At 48.5% G+C, this 21,152-nt stretch overlaps 1 protein-coding gene across 1 annotated transcript in view; it reads left to right on the top strand.

Moving 5' to 3' along the window:
• Positions 1-7,789: 7,789 nt before the first annotated feature.
• The window catches only part of GPR156 (G protein-coupled receptor 156), a 30,992-nt gene continuing 17,629 nt past the window's right edge, over positions 7,790-21,152 (top strand). The window contains 4 exon segments of the mRNA XM_090057105.1: positions 7,790-7,819; positions 16,512-16,649; positions 18,232-18,374; positions 21,004-21,139. Coding sequence (XP_089913231.1) covers positions 16,545-16,649; positions 18,232-18,374; positions 21,004-21,139 — 384 coding nt within the window. The 5' untranslated portion in view covers positions 7,790-7,819; positions 16,512-16,544.

Below are 21,152 nucleotides of genomic sequence, written 5' to 3'. Positions count from 1 at the left end.
AGCAGTGCTGATTCAAGTGGGCTAGTTGAAGAGTACAGCTGCAGGCTGTACTCTTGTGTGAAGGTAGCTCTAGGTGGAGTAGGCAGGCAAGACTTTACCGAACTCTAACAGTCTTCTCCATTACCTGGGGGAAAAGAGGGGAAGAAAAAGGGAGCACAAAATTGGGGATAGAATATTTGGAGCCCAGAGCAGGGATAGAGGGAATTTGGGGGTGAGAAAATGGGAAACAACAAACAAGAGCTTTCAGAGTGTGTGGTTTATTTCTATTTAGGTACAGTGCTGCACTGTTTAGAGAACACAGCAGATTGACAAAATACCCATTGTGACCCATGGAAGATGCTTTACTTCTTCCCTGAAGACAGAAGAGTTTACTTGCATATGAAATGCCAGTTATTGTCAATCCTGAAGGAACAATGTTTTAGCCTCGAAGCACTAATATCAACTGTGTGCAGCCACCAAGTAAATTCTGACTTTTTTGGCAACTGGATTCAGTAATTGTTGCCACAGATGCAACACAGAGAAGGGCTATCAGAAAGAAAAGTAATGGGAATTGAAACCAAAAAGGAGTGGAAATTTATAACCTGAAGAGGAAAGAGGATCAGGGGATGTTCAGTCAAGCTGGAACTATTGCATCATGATGAGACATTCAGCAAAGGGGAGATACAGAAGCCATCTCTGAATATTCATCCAGAGGACTGGAACAAAGCTCACCCCAGGGTAGCTGCTTGCTTCTTATTGTGAGGATACTCAAAAGTGTTTCTCTAACTGTTGTAAGGGGGCAGGCAGTCATCATGGGTAACAGCTATTAAGAAAAATGGACAGAATTCTCAGGGAGGGGCACAAAGGCAACAGGTTCCTGTGTTATCTCCTAGGTAGAGCTACAGAGATTATTGATGACTTGAGGAACCTTGGGAGACATCTTAAGAGGAAAGTCTATGTAATCTTCTTGGTGGGGCCCTTTGCTACCACAAGTGAGAGGAAGAAGAAAACAGAACATACCTGAAGTTGAGACGTTGGCTGCGTGACTGGTGTCGAATGGAAAGTCCAGGTTTTGTGGATCATGAAGCCACATTCTTAATGTGGTAGTGGTACCAATAGGATAGCCTGCATCTCTAATATATATAGTGCCTCTACACTAGAGACTATATAGAGATAGGAGGGTGTTAAGCTGTAAGTTAAAGGGGAAAGGATTATGTGGCAAAAGCCTTACAGACAGAGTTCCTTCTGCTCTGTTGGGGTTGGTGCAGTGGTGGAAACAGAGGTAAGGTAAAGCCTGCAACCTACTTGTAATGGTCATTAAAGTTACTGTTGGATGTTAGCATCACCAGCCTGAGCATATGCTAATCGCCCCATTTCTCCAGCTCTCCCTGAAGTTTCAACTGGGTTCAGTGCTTTCCTTCACTTATAGAAGCTATCCCCAAGCCAACACATAACTGTTGTGTTTAACAGCTGCTACATATGTCTCTATATATAGTTCTTTAAGTACCGTGCAGGATCCCTGAGGATGAAAGAGTCTGTATCCCTGTAGAGATAACAACAGAACTCTCTTGAAGCATGGGCTGTCTGCCGTTGCCACCACACATACCTCTCCAGACTCTTGTTTCTGCCTGCCTTCAGTGAGACAGGGAAACTCGCTGCTCAGTGAAGTGCACTATTGTGTAGCCTGGCACCTTCTCCTGTACAGGTAAGGCACCTGGTGGTTTTATGGTTGTTGCTCTTGCAGTTGGAGGAGTTTCTCATGTTGCTGGGGGCCTCAGGGACTGGGGCAGCAGACACCCAGGCCTTTCTTTGAAAGCATAGCGGAGACAGGGCAAACACAGAATTGAGCCAACATCAGCCTCATTGTCTGGCTGATCCATGGAAACCACAGAAATCTTTTCTTTGGTAACTCATTGCTGCTGAAATCAGAGCCTGCACTGGGTAGGGGGCTCCATAATGATAGTACATGAGACCATCAGGTAAACAGGTAGGTTATTTCCATTAGATTCTAGTTTTGTTTTCCCTCTCATTGATTGAGGATGATCAATATTTAAAAAAAAAAAAAGTTGTCATGGGAATAGCAATATTCCATAGCTCTGGTATTGGATTTTATAAGCTAACTCCAGCAGGACAGAACTGAATGTGAAATGTCTATTTTTATCAGCAGTATTTATAAACTGCTGGCTCACTATCAGTAGTATTTTTCTTAATGGTTTAATAATAAATACTACTAGCTAGATATCAGGAAGCACTACTTCATGGTCAGGGCGGCTAGGATCTGGAACCAACTTCCAAGAGAAGTGGTGCTGGCTCCTACCTTAGGGGTTTTTAAGAGGAGGTTGGATGAACACCTTGCTGGGGTCGTTTGACCCGTATTATTTCCTGCCATGGCAGGGGGTCGGACTAGATGATCTACTCAGGTCCCTTCTGACCCTAGAAACTAGAAACTATGAAACTAATAAAATAATGTATTATATTATCAGTAACATTAATGAACAACTAATGTTTTGCATCTCTACAGAGCTTTTCAGGCAAGGATCCATGGCACTTTGCAAACAATTAAGATCCCAATGCCCTCAGCGATGTGTGCCTTATTAGTTCCCCGCATTTTAACAGAGGTAGAGGCAAGGTAACCAAGTCCAAAACATACCAGCCAGAGTGCCTGCAGTTAGATCTTTATGTAAAAGACTTGATTTTTCAGATGTACTGAGTACTCAGAGCTCCCACTGATATCAGAATGACCTGCCAGTACTCAGCCTCCCAGAACAATAGAACTGTCCATAATATCTGGGTTTGTGCCTAACTACAGGCTCCCAAACTTGATAAGTATTGACCCTAGTAACTCGGCCCAGGCCCCACAGGAACAAATCTCTGAGATCTCCTTGCTTCCAGTCCTACTTCATGCCACCATTCTGCTTGGCCCTGTCAGAATGCATGTCCTTGACCTTCATCAAGCTGACCAAAATACATGATTCCTTGTCCTAGGATTCCCAGCATCACTGCCAACCCATCTCAAAGGCTTCCAATCATATTTGTGCTACTTGCCATTCATTTCTGTAGTGGCAAAATTTTGAGGCATGATGCTCCTTGCAGAGAGCGAAGGAAAAAGTGGGAAAAGGACACTCTTGGAGGGTATCACTAATCTTCTCTTCACCAAAATTGGTGAGATCTTGATTCCCAAAATGTTGAAACAGAACAACTCTGAAAAGAGGGAGAACTTAAGGTGGAAGCTGAAGGCAGCAAACAGATGTCAGATGTGGGAGTCAATAGGAGAAGAAAACTGGAGCTGCTTGATCAAGCTGATGGCAAAATTGGAAGAAGGGCACATGTGTAGTTAGTAAAGGAAAACTAGAGTGGTCATGGGACCATCCCCAGAAATCCTTCTGGTGCTTTGCTCCAGGCCAGCTCAGGAACTTTAGTGCTGAGAATGAAAAGGAGCTGTTGGATTTTGAAGACACTAGAGGATAATCCAGCAAGATTTTAGTGACAGCATCTCTGGTGTTGTGCAAGTCAAAGATGGCATCAAGGTAGTGGATTTGTTAGGTAAGGGAATTACTGAAGCTGCAAGTTTTGAAAAAGAGGAAAAAGGAGGAAAAGGAAAAATATGAGATATAAGGATGCTAACATAGATATAGGGTGTGTCTACACGGAATGCTTACATAGACGTACGTAAATTCATAGGCAATGTGTAGGGAGGACACAGGGGGGCACGTGCCCCCTCTGAGACTGGCTGCTGCTGAAGCCACTGCCAGCTTTTGCAGGTGGTCGCCATTTGCCACCCGCCTCACCTTCACCGCTGACACCACTGCTGGCATCTGCGGGCAGTTCCCACTTGCCACTTGCTGCATCCTGGTGTCCCGCCACCAGTGTCTGTGGGCGGTTCCCGCTCACCACTACCGCCGGTGTCTGCAAGTGGTCCCCGTTTGCTGCCACTAACACCAACGCTGGTGTCTGCAGGCAGTCCTTGCTCACCGCTCACCACTATGGTGCCCCCCCCAGTCTTGGAAGGCACCAGTTGCTCATGCCTAAGCTAGTTGTAAACCAGCCAGCTCAGGGATTACTAACCAAGAAGGGAACTTTATAGATTTCATAGACATTAGGGCTGGAAGGGACCTCGGAAGATCGAGTCCAGCCCCCCACTCAAAGGGCAGGAAGTCAGCTGGCGTCATAGGATCCCAGCAAGATAAGCATCCAATTTCGTCTTGAGGCCTGCGTTAAGTGTTAAAAGTGTTTACTCAACTTATTGTGTTGGCTTTGCAGCCTGTGCTGAGTTTTGTGCTGCCTTAACTACATAGTTAGCAATATCTAACAGTGACTGCAGTGTAGACAGACTAACATGCTTACCTGGCAGGGGAAATACCCTGACCAAGGTAATGCAATTAAAATGGCACTATATAGTGGAGGGTGCACCCTTGCCTGTTTGCAGACAGGACTCCCTGCGAAAGCCTCATAGTTAGCTTCCCGCTGGCCAGCTTCCAGTGGGAGGATCTTAGCTACATGCTGACTTTATGAAAATAGGGGACTCCTCCCTAGCTTGCTCCTGCGGCTGTATGGCTGAGGGCAAATGAAACGCGGGGCATCCGAACCCCAAGCTTCTGGACTTGGGCTTGCACGTAGGATGCCCGCCAAAGGATTTGGATGTATCTGAAGCCCCAGGCTGGGGTGGAGGATACTTGCCAGTAGTAGAGCTGCATATAGTTCTTGAATGATTCAAACAGATTTGGACTGATCTGACTAATTTGGCCTGGGTTATGAAGAATTTTCTTAAAAAAACCCAAAAAAGTAGAGCGATATGCATGAGTCTACAGAGCAAGTTAGATAGGGCTTTGCAGATTGTATTTGACTGTGAAAAGTTTGACATAATTTTAGAGTTGCATAGGCAGGGTGTTTACCCCAAAGAGTAAGCAGGTGATGACTGGAGCCAGTCAGAGAAAATTTATTGGGACAGTACATACAGAGCTGGCAGAACATGCAGAGCTTGCCGTGCTTTGCTACTGGGTCAGTTTTACCAGATTTTAATTTTGAATGTAAACTGGGTGAGGGAGGGGAGTTTTGGTTAGGTCTGAGTTGTCCTGTTTCAACATTTTAGGATTTGTTTTGTCATTTTTTTGTTTTGAAATGACATTTTGTGTTCAGTTTGCAATTTTTATATTTTATTGCCTTCCTTTTTATTCCCTTCTACCAGCCCACAGCAGCAACATAGCCAAATTAAATCTTGCCATTCATTTGGTTTGACCCCAGTACTTTTTCCTGCCTTGGCAGGGGGTCAGACTTGATAATCTGCTCAGCTCCCTTCCAACCCTACCAATTATGAAACTATGGTTTCTATGACATTCACCAAGTGTAAATTCACCTCTGCTCTGTTAGTCTGAAGTCAGGCAGAATGTAAGGTAGATTTGCACCTAACAGACTAACTAAATCAGACATAGCGTCTGATAAAGTAAACTTCTACTTATGAAGGCTTCTGCATCTCTGATTTATTTAGTCAAGTGATTCTCCACCGAAGTGCTGGATCCTGGATCCTTTGAAGGCTGTCTGGAGGTGTGATAAGATAAGAGAGGTATAAGCAAATAGGCTAAACAAATAAGCCAGGATCAGGCTTGTCCCTGCCTTGGGTTATCCCAAACCTCCTCTACCCAGCCCCTCTGCAAGGAAGTAAGCACTGATATATATGCTAGTTTTTGAAAGCAGGTGCCACTCAGTTCACAAAAGTTATGAAGGGGTGCCTCGAGTCCAGTGAGGGGTGCCTCAAGAAATGCTATGCCCTCTCCTCAAGGCCAGGGGGGACTGGAGTTCAGAAAACAGCACAAATGAGACCCAAAAGGTAGAGAACCACTGAGTTAGTCTATGCCAGTGGTTCTCAATGCTTTTAGATTTGATGCACCCCATTAGACTCAAGGCACCCCTCCCTAACTTTTGTGAATTGAGGAGTACCCCATTTTAAAAGTTAATTAATTTGTTATAGTGTTTGCCTCCTTGCAGAGGGGCTGGGCAGTGGTTTCTCCCCTCAGTCCGCTCACTCTGCCAACTGCCAGAGACCTCTCTCTGTAGTTTCTTCTATCTTGCCACCTCATAGATTCATAGATGTTAGGGTTGGAAGGGACCTCAATAGATCATCAAGTCCAAGCCCCTGCATATACAGGAAAGAGTGCTGGGTTCAGATGACCCCAGCCAGATGCCCATCCAACCTCCTCTTAAAGACCCCCAGGGTAGGGGAGAGCACCACCTCCCTTGGGAGCCCGTTCCAGACCTTGGCCACTCTAACTGTGAAGAAGTTCCTCCTAATGTCCAGTCTAAATCTGCTCTCTGCTAGCTTACGGCCAGTATTTCTTGTGACCCCCGGGGGTGCCTTCATGAGTAGAGCCTCACCAATTCCCTTCTGTGCCCCCATGATGAATTTGTAGGCAGCCACAAGGTCGCCTGTCAACCTTCTCTTGCGGAGGCTGAAGAGGTCCAGGTACCCTAGTCTCTCCTTGTAGGGCGTGGCCTGCATGCCCTTAACCATACGAGTGGCCTTTCTCTGGACCCTCTCCAAGTTATCCACATCCCTCTTCAAGTATGGCGCCCAAAACTGGACACAGTACTCCAACTGCAATCTAACCAGTGCCCGACAGAGGGGAAGTATCACCCCCTTGGTTCTGTTTGTCATGCATCTGCTGACAAACTCTTCTTGCTCCTCCAAACAGCAGGATCTTGTGGCACCCCTGGCTGCCTTGGCACCCTAGTTGGGAATCACTGGTCTACCCAGTGCAACTCTGCCCTGCCTTCCACCTGCTTTATATCACCCAACATTATTAACAGTGAGAGAAATAATAGCAGAAAGTGAAACTGAAACAAAAAGTGTTGCTCAACACTAAAAAATGTGGGTTCCTTCTGTTTCTGTTCCTGGGGAGCTCTGAAATCTGGAGGGGGGCATTATTCTGAACTGGAACAAGGCCACATGGACACCTCAAAAGCCTCCACAAAGCAGCATCCCCTCATTGTGCATGGCTGTGCCCATTCTCCCTGCCCTTGTTACACCTCCTGCGAGCCCAGCTGGCATCTGTGCCCCCTCATACACTCATAAGAGGTAGGGGTGACGCATAGGGGCTGCATGCAGGTGCACGTGCACCCCTTCCATGTGGCACTGCACCCCCTACAAAAAGGCGCCACCTATGCCTGGTCAGCACTCCCCTGCCCTGGGCAGCTGTGGGGGCATGGCGTCTGCGGGAGCTCCCCTGCTTACCACCACTGCACTCCCGTTAGGGCCATGCCCCCAGCTGCCCAGGGAACATATCATTCATGCCAGAAGGTCATCTAGCCCAGTGCTTCTCAACCTTTTTTGTACCAGGACCCATTCGTAAACATCGATGGGCAGTCCCGCCCCCGCGCCCCCTGAGTGAGGCAGGGCAGGCCCCGAGCAGCCCTCGCAGGCCCAGATTCCCACCTTTTTCTTCGTTAAAGGAGAATCCCTTTTTCAAGTTGGTTCCTTCCCTATATTCTCGCGACCCACTTTTGGGTTGAGAAACTCCGCTCCTGTCCGACCCCCTGCTCAAAGCAGGACCAGACCCCCCGCGAGGCCATCCCAGCCAGGGCTTTGTCGAGCTCCCCCTCAGGGCCAGGGGCCTGAGGGAGTTCAGACAAGAGCCCAAGCGAGGCCGGGGCGTGGGGGGGGAGCTGTCTGGGGCTCAGAGGGGGGTCTGGGCCAGCGCGTGCCAAGGGGGGCGCGGGTCCCTCCGAGGCTGCTGTGCGGGCGGGGCCGGGGCAGGTGGAGCCAGGGGCGGTGCAGGCAGGGGGCGGCCCCTGCTCGGCTCGGCTCGGCTCGGCCCCGCGCCCGGAGGAGCTGCGGCGCGGCCGGACGGTGAGTGCCGCCGCCCCGGGCGGGCTCTCGGGCTGGGGGCTGCCCGCCTCGGAAACTGCGGGAGCCCAGGCATGGCTCTTAAAAAAGAAAAGTGGGGCTGTTTGCATTGCTGAGGGGCGTCGGGGAGGGGCTCTCCAGGGCTGCCCCCCTGGGATGAAGGCGGCTGAGCGCTCCTGGGAGGCAGGCTGTGATGCTGCCCCGGGGGCCTGTGCCAGCTGCGGGCTGGGGGGACACAGGGGAGGGCAGCCTGTGGCTGTGCCCCCCAGTTCGCTCGGTGTGGGCAGCCCAGCGAGGCTTCAGCCCCTTCTGGAGGTGCAGAAGCGAGAACCCGGCCTTGGCACGGAGCTGAGGGTGGGTGCATGTAATAAGACAAATGCCCCACACGCAGACAGCCCAGCGAGGGCCCACCAGGAGCTTTTTGGGGTGGTTGCTTTGAAAAATAGAAAGGCAACAGGCTTAAGGAGTGATGGTGTTGTAGCCGCAGTGCTGGCGGGGGGCTGGAAACACCCCGCATGTCTAGGAGGGAGCGGGGTGCAAAGCAGCTGGGATCCCCTCACTCAAAGCACTTGCAGACATTAAAAGCAATCCCGTGTTCGTAGGGAGATTCTGCGGACACGGAGACACTCTTGCAAGAAGCTCTGCAAGCAAGAAGTGATGTTGCAGGGCCATTTGCCTGCTTTTTTTTATATAAAGCTTTCGCCTCGGCCAGCCTCCTGGAGCAAGGTGCAGAAAGGGATGTCAGCAACCTGCTGTCTATAAAGTTCCACTGCATCCATCCGCATTGAGAAAACAGGGCAAGAGAGAGGAGATGATGTGATTTTTAACACTGGACTGTCAGTGTGAGTTTTTGTGGCAAGCCCAGTGGGAGCTTGATAAATAAAGCACTTCGGACCTGACCGGGCAGCACAGCACAGTATGAGACCATGGCATTTTCAGGAGTCTTTGCCTAGGTCTGGCTTTTCCATTGCATGCCTGGGCAGTTTGCAGACTGATGGGGTGGTGCAGCAGCCGGCCACTGAATCCATTGTGGGCAGGAAATTAGATCCCCCCATAACTCGAAGCTGTCTGGCAGGGGCAGCAAGTGTTGCATTACAACCTGCATTGTGTATGCATCCCGTGTTTCTCTTCTGTCACCTGATAGATCCAGTGCAGCTGCATTTCGTACCGATCTATTATACATATACCCACTCCCTGCAGTTACTGCCTGAGCATGGGTGTACAACCACCAAGAGCCCCATGCACTGAGTCTCGCTGAGCTGTGCCACGGTGGTCCACAACTCATGGCTCACGGGCAGCACATTGCCTGCAAGTCCCTCCAGTGTTGCTTGTAGCTGCAGGAAATTAAGATGTTAAATTAAACTGAGCTTGACAGGGAGAGTGAAGTGTGATGGTGGATTTCTTCTTCAGTACTGTTGCCCATAGGGCCACTGAGGGGTGGAGACTATACTCTAACACACAGATATAGACTTTGATTGAGGCTTCATGAGGAAGTGCTATGAGCCTGACTAAGCAAACCATAGTCTTCCCTTTTGGCTTTGAAATCCATGGATCTACTGCATTTGTCTTGGTCAGCCAAAAAACACATTCACTCTGCCAGGCCCGCAGAGCTGATGTAGCTATGGAACGTGAGCCTCCTTTTCGCTGCGTCTGTCAATAATGTAGTTGGCACCCAAGTTCCACAGCTGCCCTGCCCTGAAAAGAGATGCGTTTCTTAGGGTTACCACCTGTCCTGAAACCCATACCATCTGTTTTGTGCAGCTGTGTACCTGCTTAAGCCAGCTTGTGGAATAATTAGAGAGACCTAATTATGCCTCAGATGCGATGATACTGTTGTGAAGGATCTCATGGGGGAAAAAAAGCAATTGTCCCTTTATGCCAGTTTAAAATAGAAAGTTCTCGGAGCACAGTTCTACTCTGAACAATAGCCAAATAAGTAATCAGGTGATAGTACATTGTACTTCCGTTACCCTGCAGAGATGGAGGAGCTAAGGGAGAAGGAATTGTAGGCCATCCTCTTCTGTGCCTTCTCACATAATCCCTCTGTGCAGGTTAGTTACACTTGTGCTAAATCCACTGAAGGCAGTGAGACTGCTTGTGACGTCATGGAGGCAGCAGGATCTGCCCTACTGAAGGACATCACAGGCCATGTCAAGTGCCTTGGAAGACTGTAGAGAAGCAATGGCTGGCCAAGGATCTCAGACCTAGAATATGGAGGCATGATGATGACAAGTTTAGGTTTGATATTGGGATGGTTTAGGTTGGATATTAAGAAAAACTTTCTCACTAGGAGGGTGATGAAGCATGGCACAGGTTACCCAGAGAGGTTGTGGAATCTCCATCCTTGGAGGTTTTTAAGGCCTGGCTTGACAAAGCCCTGGTGGGATGATCTAGTTGGGGCTGGTCCTACTTTGAGCAGGGGGTTGGACTAGATGACCTCCTGAGGTCCCTTCCAACCCTCATTTTCTGTGATTCTAAGGTAGTACACCTGTGGTTGCATCCCAGTGTGAATATAAAGGTCATGCCAAGTTGACTCAATGCCATTGTGGGTAGGTGTAAGAGTCACACTATTACAACACAGCATCCTGCTGTGTCTTTGTCCTGCAAAATTGCACAGCACAAGTGCCAGCCTTTATTTGCTATGACTCTTCTGAGCAGAATATGTGGGGCTCTGCACTATAGAGATCTTTAAATATTCATGGGAGTGGGGGAGAAGGATGCCGGGCCCAAAGTCTGAAACCACTGAAATATTTATAGTCCTGGTGATATTCACCATGTCTGTGGAGTAAGGAAGCCTGGAGCAGGTGTAGGAGGCCAGACATGAGATGGGCTGGTGAGCTGTAATGTGTAGTTTGCCTTGTTGCTGCTGCTTGCTAGTATTTCATGCTTTTTCTTCCCTGCCATGTGCAACTGTCTTGGTGAGTCTTGTTCTCCCAGGGTTCCTCTACATCCACGGTGTATAATGGCACTGGTGATGTACACCGTACTGCCCCCTGCTGGGCAGCGTGGTGCATGAGCATGCGTGCACCATTGCCCTCTCTTCTGTGCACTGAAGGTCCCAGTGGATTTCTGCTTGAGGGGTCAGGTTTATCCACCCTCTTCATGGCATACCCTGCTATGGTGGGTAAATAGGAGTGCAGGGTGTGTTTTTTAAAATGATATATATCTGAATTCAACTGTTCTGTCTTCTGTGACTACTTCTTTGCTTTTTCATTCTTTGACCAACTGAACTATGACAAAGTCTCCTTCACAAGCAGAAGAAGTCTGGATGCTCTGTTTCAACTGATGGGTAAAAAGGGAGGAACTTGGATTTACCTTCTGTCAGGCCTGTTTATTACTCTTCTTCCTATTTTGGGCTCCTATATTTTGTGTCAGTTTTATAGGTTCTCTCAATCTTAGCCTCTATGATATTTGGAGGGTGGTGATGGTTTTCAAAAAAGCAAACAAAATGGTATCCAAATGAAAGTGAGAGCGTGGAACACAAATTTACACAATTTTTAAAATCAGTTAGGGCATCAAAATGTCTTTGCAAGATAATCATATCCATCATTGTTGCTGGTCATCCACTTCCAATAAACGAAGTTTCATTCAGTGACACCTTTGATCTTGAAGAATCCAAAGAAAGACATTTTTGGCACCTTATGAGATGAGCATGGGTACTTTCCATCTGCTGCCTACCACTGGTTTTACTTCTGCTTTAGAAGAATGTGTTTTTTACTGCAGGGGTATAAGTTGTAGCCATGTTGGTCTAAGGACATAGACAGATACAGTTCTTCGGGTATATCTGATATCTTTTATTAGACCAACTCAGATAGTTGAAAAAATTATTCTTTGCAAGCTTTTGGGTATAAGTACCTTTCATCAGGCTGGGAAGCATCTGCAGTTGGTGCATGCTCTTCCTGGATGGATTTACTTTACTTCTTCTTTACTGCAGGCTATTCTTTCATTTTTTTCTTCTTAGCTTCTGGCCTGTTGAGTCAGAGACCAAATACTTAACAGCTAAATGCTAGTTTAGTTCTCCTTTTGCTATATTGTTCAGCAGCACTCACATTTCTGCAGTTATTTAGAGTGAAAACCAGCCTGGGAAAAATTTTACCATCCTAATGTTTCCTAGCATTCTGGATAAACATGAAAAAAACCTTGTTAGTCTGTTCTGTTCACTTAGTTTTTGAGGTTCTAGAAGTTATCGTGGATCGTTATTGAAATTTTAATTTGAAACTTGAAATGGGGCCATGATGGTTTCTAGCATCAAAACTCTTTCTTGCGTGTTCAGGTAAATGTTTCAGCCAAAAGCTCAACAGTAAATGAGCAACCATCTCATCCTTAAAAGTAACCCATTGGCATTGCCCACAGGATCTCTTGAGTTCTGTGAATCCACAGCCCCGCTTGTCTTGGAAGGTAGGAGCCATCCCCTAGTGGTTGGGGTCTTCTGCCATTTCATTCCTAGGACTGAGCAGTAAAAGTCTGCCAGGAGTTTCATAGATTTTCTGGTACAAACAAGGGAGTTGAGCTGAGAAGACCATCTTTCTCTAGTACCCCAGGGAGCTCATTCTTTGCTGCAGTGGAAGAGACTTCTAGGATTTGGAGGAAGGGAGGGGATACTGCTTCCCCTATAGTGAACAAGAAAGAGGTGTCCCCTGGAGGGCCTTGCAAATGCACATACATTTGTGCCACACTTGTTAACCTGGTGCATGCTGGCACCAGCTCAGCATTGGCTCTAGGCCCTGCTTCACTACCTGTGGTTCTCACAGCCCTCAGGGGTTTGCCAGGCAAATTTTGCCCCAGCCCCACCCTGGTTTGGTGGTAGCTGGCAAGATGGCAGCTGTGGTGACCTCCTGGAAACTGGAACAGCCATGACTTTTGGCTGGCAGTGCACCAGCCCCACTTCTGGATGCTGATCAAAGTGACCCACGCTGAAACTGTGGGAGTCCCACAGGGGACCTGCCCTAGGAGCTCTGTCTTCAGGGCATTTAAGGAGCTTTGCCCAGCTGTGTCCTGAAGCATGATTGACGTTCCTTGCCTTCCCAGGCTCCGCACATTGAAAGGGAGCAGCATGGTTTCCGCCTGCTCTCATTAACGGATGGAGCCCAAATGGAAGTGGCTGTTGCCTTGTGGCGATGCCCATGATAAAGCTAGTGCTCGCTTTATTGCATACTAACGAGAGCTAATTGTCCTTGGTGACCAGCTTTCCTCCAGATTGCACTATGGCCATTTGCATAACTGCATGAAAGGGTTTTCAATAGGGAGGTTTTTAAGGTTTGTGATCGCCTGCTGAGGAACAGCCACCCGCAGGAATGTGGAGCCCCATTTGGGCTCTGCTTTCCCACATTGTCATTTCCTAGAGCAGAGCTGTCCCCGCAATTCAGGGTTTTCCTTCCTTCTCTTGCTTGTTGGTGGATGGCCCTGCTGTCCTTTGGCCTGCTTGTGAGGGAAGCCATTTGCTGAGTATTTCCTTAGCTGTTCTTTTGACTTTCAGGTGATACCAAACAGCTTAGCACAGAAGGGAGCCCTCTGACTTTGGGGGTTTGGGCAGGGGAAGGGCTCATGTGGCTTGTCACAGCCACAAGGGCCTGCTGGCAGAAGGGTACCCAGGGGGCCTGGAAGCTTCAGGTGGAATTGTGCTACCAGGTATGATCTTGAATTGCATGGGTGCCTTTGCAGTGCTGATGGCCACGTGCACAGTTCGTTCCTTCTGTGAGGAGCATGAGCTTTGACTCAGGGGAGGAAATTTTGGTTTTTAAAATAAAGCTGTGAGCACTTGCATTCTTGCTGTGAATCTGCTGCACGCTGGCAGGAGCGCTTGGCCAGCTGCTGTTGGATGTGTGCATCTGCTGGGGTGAGACCTCTGGGCATAAAGAGGGGTGTTTTTTTTTCTTTTAAAAGTATATGGTCCTGTCACTGAAACTGCACCCTCTGTCTGGCCCGGACTGAACCCTACCTAGGAAATGCCAATACCTCCTTGCCAAGTGATTTTCCTCCAGAGATTCCTAGGAAGGCTTGCATTGTAGGGAGGATGGTGGTTGTTGAAGAATCAAAGGGTTTGGCCTCTGGTTCACACACCTCTACTGAGATTGGAGAGGACTGGGAGTCACAGTGAGCATCCCTCCCCCCCACGTGCATGCATGCATATACGTGCATGCACACACACACACCTGTATGTGCTTGCTGTGTCTGACTCCCTGTCAGCATGGCTTCACTAAATTTCCTAACCTCTTCATAGGCCAAGAAAATTCCATAAGCAAAGCAGGAGCACGAACAGATGTGACTGGTGACATTAATTACATTGTAGGCATGCCTGTTTCCTGCTATCTCTATCAGTCTCAATACCATCATCACCGTGATATCTGGTGCCCTGCACATCAGCTAGATTTTCCCACAGCAGTATCTGTCTTCTGCTGTCCAGCCTGTCAGTAGCATATAACCTTCTAAAATTAATTGCATAGGAACCCAAAATGCTGGTCCTAGGATATGTTCCTGGGAGGAGTTGAAGTCTCAGAAGCAGAGTATTTGAAAAGACCAGGCTCCTGTTGGTCGTTGTATGGGAAGCCTCAGAAGGAGAAGAACCTATATTGTGTTCACAATTCAGGAGTACAAGACTAGTAATAATAAGGCTCGTATAGGGTACCTAGCTTGAGGGCTACTTTATTTGTTAAAGGCTTCCACTTTGGGGTGCAAAGAGGTGGGGCTCAGTTCCACTGCAGAATGGATGCCTCATCCATGTGGATAACCCTGCCTTTGATCATGATATCTGTTTGGGGGCAGACTTTTAGGAGGTGTAGATTGGTTTGCCCTAGCCGAGAATCTTGTCTTCTAGCTTCTGAGGATATCTAAGCCTTTACTAACAGAAAGCAAAGTAAATGTGTGGCACATCTCCGCACCATTCCTCAGTTGTATCTCAGCCCTTCTTCACTCGCTGAAGTCAGTAGGGGGTTTGCCTGAGTAAGGATCTCAGGATTTGACAATATTTCTCAGCAAAGGCCATTAATTTTTAGCTCAGGTACATAGACCATCATGGACTGATGAAAAGCTACCTGAATGCTAATGCATCTGACAGCATAGTGAGACTAGCATCACAGATACCCAGCTGATAAGCAGTGTCTGGGAGAAGAATCTAAACTGTGTCTTCACCAAAACTATTCCTATGACCCAACAATAAATAACAATCTATTGCTTCTCAGGGGGGCAGTGCTAATTGAATACAGATATATGGGGGTAAGACCTCATGTGTAGCATGGTAATGGGGACCAGTACATCCCCGTGGCCAAGGATCAAATAAGGAACAGAAATGAAGGTGCAGAGGGGAGCCATCACAGGGATGCAGTGTAGAACACTGGGCAGCCAGGCCTGCAAGAGAGTTAACAGGGACATGAGACTTTTGAGTTGTCTTTGAGTGTGGCCATTGCTGGGACCCTGAGACAGCTGAGCAGTTAAGCACATACTTCATACAAGGTGAGGAGTGACTCCTTCCCTATTCGGCCAACCATATTTAATGACCATGTGCTGTGCTGGATCAAGGAGAATCTCCAGGGATTCAGCAGCTGCCTCACCTGGAACCAGTAAAGCTTTGGCATTCTGCCGGGGGATTGGCTAGATGGTGGGACTAATAACACTAATGTTACAGGTTCGATTCCTGGTTGGACCAAATGAGCGCTTGAGGTCCCTTCCAGCCTTGCTTTTCTATAAAACTTGGTTCAAGGAGCTGTACATCTTAGCAACCTACATGGGGTTTGAGATCCCCTTCCACCGGGGAAGAAGAGAAAGGCACACAGTAGGGTCAGTGTGGTGCCCTCAGCCTCTGCCTATGGGCAAGGTGGCTTTTCAGGAAATTATGACATCTGTGCCAGCTGGGGGTGCTGTGCTTTCCCTCTGCCCTAGGTAGGGTGAAACCCTCAGTGGGGAGGTCTTACTGCTGGGCACCCTCCCAGCTAAGCTGTTTTTCTGGCTGCAGGCTTGGTGCTAAGCTGCTGGCCAGTACTTCCCAGTCCTGAGGCCCAGATCAAATTTCCACATCTGCCTGTCTTGGAGACTCCAGCAGCTACAAGTGATTTAATAACATCTGAACACTGAGACCTTGGAAGTAAGGGCTGTGTCCATGCAGCCACCTTAGGTGCGATCCCAGATCTTGATTGGCCATAACAGTACCATCAGTATTGAAATACTGAGAATTTAAACCTCTTGTTCCTCTCTGGCCCATCATGGGGCACTAGGGCCTGCAATAATTGCTGTTCTTTATCTGTGACAGGGTGAATGACAGCCTGCTTCCTTTGTGGCCCCCAGGAGTTTTCTTTACTGTGCCAAGCAGGGAGAAGCTGGGGCCTTGGGGATTTAAGAGCGGAGGAGGCTGCCACCTGCTGGTGAACTGGCAAGATTGCCATGGTGTGTGAAGAGGAGCAGTAACGTTGACTAACATGGACTTGTATTGGCATCTGCAGACACCTGGATGCTTGCAGGGCCTGGAAAGCTTCCTCCTGACTCCGTTCAGGCTCTGGTTGTGAGTGGGGATGTTTGTGAACTGGATGCCACTGCACCATGGCCCTTCTGTGTCCCCTTGCATACTTGAGACGTGCAACAGGGAGAACAGGTGACCTTTGAGGCTGTTGTTGGCCCTGGGGGAACTTGAGCTCCTATGATAGCTTAGGGAAGGGTTGGACTCCCTGCCACTTCTCAGCTAACTCTTGCCCTCCATACTGCACAGAAGCAATGGCTGAATGAAGGCCAAGGATGTGCTATGGAGCCTGGATTAAACTGCTCTGACCTGTGTGACAGCGACTCCAGTGTGAGCAGCCAGGTGCAGAGACCAAGCAGCTTGCCAGAACTCTGCACCGTCACAATTGTATGTATGAAAGTCTTGCTTGGGGCACCACCATCCCCTAGAACAGAAGGTTCTGCATGTAGGAATGAGCTGAGGTTTGGGCTATGAGGAGCAGGGAGGGGCAGAGTTGTACTAGGGAAATGTCCTAGGACCTAGAGGACATTCTCCACCCTGGCTCTCAGTTTATGGGGCAGTCTTCCACGAGGAGGGGAGGGAATCAAGCACTGGCCTGGGTGATGGCCTGGTAGATACAGGGAGCAGGTAAGGAACCTTTCAGGACTGAGTCATTGCAAAGAATCCTCCACCGTGGCCTGGTGCAAAAGTCCTTCCAAGATGGACCTGAAACAGCTTTCCATCCCCTTGGCCTCCTGCATTCCCAACCTGTTCAAAAAGCTGTTGAATGAAGAAGGATTTAATTCAAAGTTGCCACCCCTGAGATGGCACCTGACAATGGGGCCCTCAGGCATGGAACACAGGTGGTTTCAGTTCACGTGCGTTTTGGTATTGTTTTGGAAGAAAAGTATAAACCCCCAATTCCAGGCTGGGGCTGCTGCTTCTGTATGTGCCCACTGGCCATGAATCCTTTCTGCTGTCTGTTGAGTCCTTTACCCCAGCTTCAATATTCAGAGACCCGCTCTGGCCTCCAAGCAAGCAGTGAATGACTTGAGTGTGTGTGTGCATAGGGAAGGGAGACTGTGACTGAGTAAGAACGTTCTTCCTCCCCAGTTCATTCCTTAGCAAGCCCTGCAGCGGTGCTTTAGGCCTGTTCCCCAGGGCAAATGACTTTGCTTCTGGATGAGACCAGTGTCACATCTTAGTCAGAAACAAGCCACTTTCTATATTGCAACCACATCTGTGTAGATCAGCACCAAGCTATAGAGTCTTTTCTTCCTGTATTGCTGGGCACAAGCCACTTAGCGCCTGGCTGCCTGCCACAACACAGCTGCCCTCTGTTGATGTAAATGGCCTTGGCAGTGTCACATTCCTATAAGCAAACTTTCCAATAGGCTCAAGCCTGGGTAATTACCATTAGGCTCCAGTCCCATTGCAGGCAATACAAAGAACTAGGACAGTGTATTGCTCCATCCCATGGCATCCCAAACTGCTCTAACTTTGAGCTCCCAGCACTTGGCTTAGATTAGAGCACCTTTTAAGCTGCTCTAACCTGTCTAGGGGGTTCGGGCTTGTGAGTGGCTGGTTTAGGATCAGGAGAACACTTTGGTGACAGAAAGCCCCTTGTGAGCTATACTGTGTGCATGTTTGCTGCAGAAGGATTTTGGGGGCCAGTATAGCTAAGGAATGGCTAACAGTGGCTCCTTCTTTGTCCCCAACTCTGTTTCATGCTTAGTTTCTAATAGCAAGTGCTGGTTGTAGTGGTGCAAGGCAATATTTGTTCCTCCTAGCCCTGTGAGTGAGGTGGGAGAGTAAGGTGAGTTCCAGCCTGTACAACGGTTGGTTAAGTTCTCAGTGCAGCCTGCATATGTGGTGATGCTGTAAGAGGCAAGAAAAGCCTGTCCTCTTGATCAGATCCTTGGGCACAGGATGGCAGCAGTCAGAGAAAAGCCATCTTGCCAGACACTCTCCACCCTTTATCTCCCTTCAGACGACATCTGCGGGCAGTGGGAAGACCTCCCTCTCCCCCTCCTCCTCTGCTGCCTTGCTGGGGATTGTGTGGATGTTCCTCACCAGTGGAGTCCTGCTGGCTCTCTTCTTTTTGGCCTTCACTATTCGCTTCAGGAACAACAGGTAGGAGGCAGGTTATCTGAGCTCTGCCCTCCAAGCTGGACCTCCCACAATAGCTGTGGGCCTCTGTTCCAATGGCTCTTGTTCCTCGTGCTCCAGGATGTGAACTGATCATTGGCAGAGGGCTGGGAGATATCACCCTTTTGTGATGGGACATACTTCCCTCTTCCTCGCTAACATCCAGCATTGTTCAGTGCTGGAGCCAATGTGCATAGGCCCTGGGTCCTTCCTGCTAGGGCATGAAGAGGAGCTGCTAGATGAGGCAGGCAGAGGCCTGGTTTGGTAGGGCAGTGCTTTTGCTCATAATCCTGATGAGAACAGAAGTCAAGTAGTGACAGTTTGGCTGGGGTAGCAGCTCATGCTGCTATCTCCAAGGTCCCTGCCAGGGATGCCAAGCAGACCAGCCAGAGTGGTGGAAAGAAAGTACTGCTTGATGCTTTTGTTCCAGAGTTTGAGGGCATCACTACAAGCAACTCATCTTCGGGAATGAGGACACCATAGTCTCAACTACATCCAAGTCCCTTTCATGACAGCAGGCCAGTTGTGCTTTTGATATACAGTTGCTCCATTCTGACCTGAGTGGTTGGCCAGATTTGGGATGTCTCCTTGTTGTTCCCAGCGTGAGGAAAAATGGATGATGGGGAGTCAGTTGTTTCATTGCAGGCTTGTTTGTTCTCAGGGAACATGCAAAGTCCTGTTTCTCTGAAAACAGCAGGGATCAACCAAGAGTCAGTGCCCTTGCTCACAGTCCCAAGTCCCTTTCAGCCAATATTTAACCCCAAATCTGTCTCATTTTAAGCTTTTCTTGACACATATCTGCTGCTTGCTCTGGCTATGTCTGAAATTTTCTGGCTGCCTTTTTTGTGTTGCTGCTTCTCTGGTGTTTCTGCATTTTTCCACATGCACACAGACCTTTACAAAGCACTGGCCAATAGAACCTGTGACCACAGGTGCATCCAGACGAGCAGGAAAGTGCATTTGGTGTGGAAGCTGCTTTTGTTTTAGCTGTCATTGCGTTTGGGAACTTAGCTGTTTTTAGCAACTATCTTAAATGAAGGGTGGTAGTTATGTCCAGTTCATCACAATACTTTTCCAAGTTTGCCCAGGACCCTCTGTGCTAAACAGTATGTTAGTCCCAGAATCCTGCAGTGGGGTCCTGGACATGAGATACAGCTGGTAGAGCACTACTTAATTCTACAACAAACTGGGAATTAGGATCAAAGGAAAGTAGGACTGAAAAGGGATTTCAGGAAGTCATCTAGTCCAGCCCCCTGCTCAAGGCAGGATTGTTCCTGACTGATGCCCATCTGTCCTGCTCTAAAAATTCTGCAGCAGCTTTTAATCTATTGAAAAAGGTTACAAACCTTTCAAAAACATTCCCAACATGAAACTCTAACTCACACAGTTTATTGACTTGCACTGAAGTAGATAAATGGAGCTTGGGCTGATGAGCCTGGGAAAGCAGAAGAAGTTCACTCCCATATGTAGTTGAAGATGGAGTTAATGTCCCATCTCCTGCTTAAGTGGAGGTCTGGAGATAGAGGGAATGGAGCAGAAACACTGACACTGGAATTCTGGGTTCCCCATCATTTCAACAATATAAAGAAACTGGAGAGAGTTGGAAGAATAGCACTAAATATTATCAGAGAATGAAGGGTCTGGCTTGTGAGGTGAGATCTGGAGTGTAAAATTTCTTGTCTGACAGGAGTGACCAAGGAGTGTGCCATGTTGCCAGTCAGCAGGGATCTGAGGGGTGAAAAGGTTGGGGAAGATTTACTTGCTGTCCTACTGATAGGGGCAACCAAAAGTCAGGGGTGGAAGTGAAAGGAGGGGAGCTGTAGGCTGACTATTGGGGAAAACAGTTTGAACTGTGGTGTGGCTTCTTTAAGGGAAGGGATTAAAGCCTCCTCACTTGGGGCACTGGAAAGTAAGCCAAATACAGCACTAGCAAATGAAGAACTGGAGTGAGGCCATTGGTTATTCTATCATGGGTTTTCTCTCTCTGACACCTGCCCTCCTGTGATAGAGAAGTGAGGTTCAGAGTAGAGCCTGGGAGAAGCATGTTCACACACAACAGATTTCCTGCATGACTTTGGGTAGGCCACGTCAGCCATGTCTGTGCAGTGTGCATGAGAGAGGTGGCTGCAGGGCACAGAGATTCACCCTAGCTCAGTGGGCAAGTGTACTGATCACAGGGAAGCTGTGGCAGTGCTGGCTCCAGCATGGGCCTTTACTGGGTGACCAGTGCATGTGATACCCTGTCTACGCTGCTCTCTGCTGGTACCCAAACAAGCAAGATGGAACTTAGTATAGGGAAGTGCACATGTGTTCCCATAGCAGCATTGATTCCAGTACTCATCTCTCTGGACTGTAAAATGGGGATACCAGGAGTGTCAGGAAGACCCATACATTGAGGATAGTGAGGTATTCGACTGCACCAATAATGGAGGCCTGGTAGTGCCGCTGTAACTGCAGAAGCTCATCAGATGTGTAGGGGAAGCTGTTTCAGGGGGGCAGCAGTAGCCAAGTCAGAGGGCCTCCTTACTGGCATGTATTAATGCCATGGCGGGTGGCCCAGCTCCACTTGTGAAGTGAACTGTCCTTCTCGTAACTGTCGCTCTGTTCCCTGGAGGATTGTGAAGATGTCCAGTCCCAATCTAAACATCGTGACCCTGCTGGGCAGCAGCTTCACCTATATCAGTGCTTACCTCTTTGGGATGCAGGAGCAGGACCTGTTTTCTGGGACCTCGATGGAAGTGCTGGTTCAGGTGGGTGAGGCAG

The sequence above is a fragment of the Crocodylus siamensis genome, chromosome 1 (assembly GCF_052110815.1).
Source record: "Crocodylus siamensis isolate JL-2025a chromosome 1, ASM5211081v1, whole genome shotgun sequence".
NCBI classification, from domain to species: Eukaryota; Metazoa; Chordata; order Crocodylia; family Crocodylidae; genus Crocodylus; species Crocodylus siamensis.
Note: the sequence above shows the minus strand (reverse complement) of the source record. Positions and strands in the feature narration are given on the sequence as shown.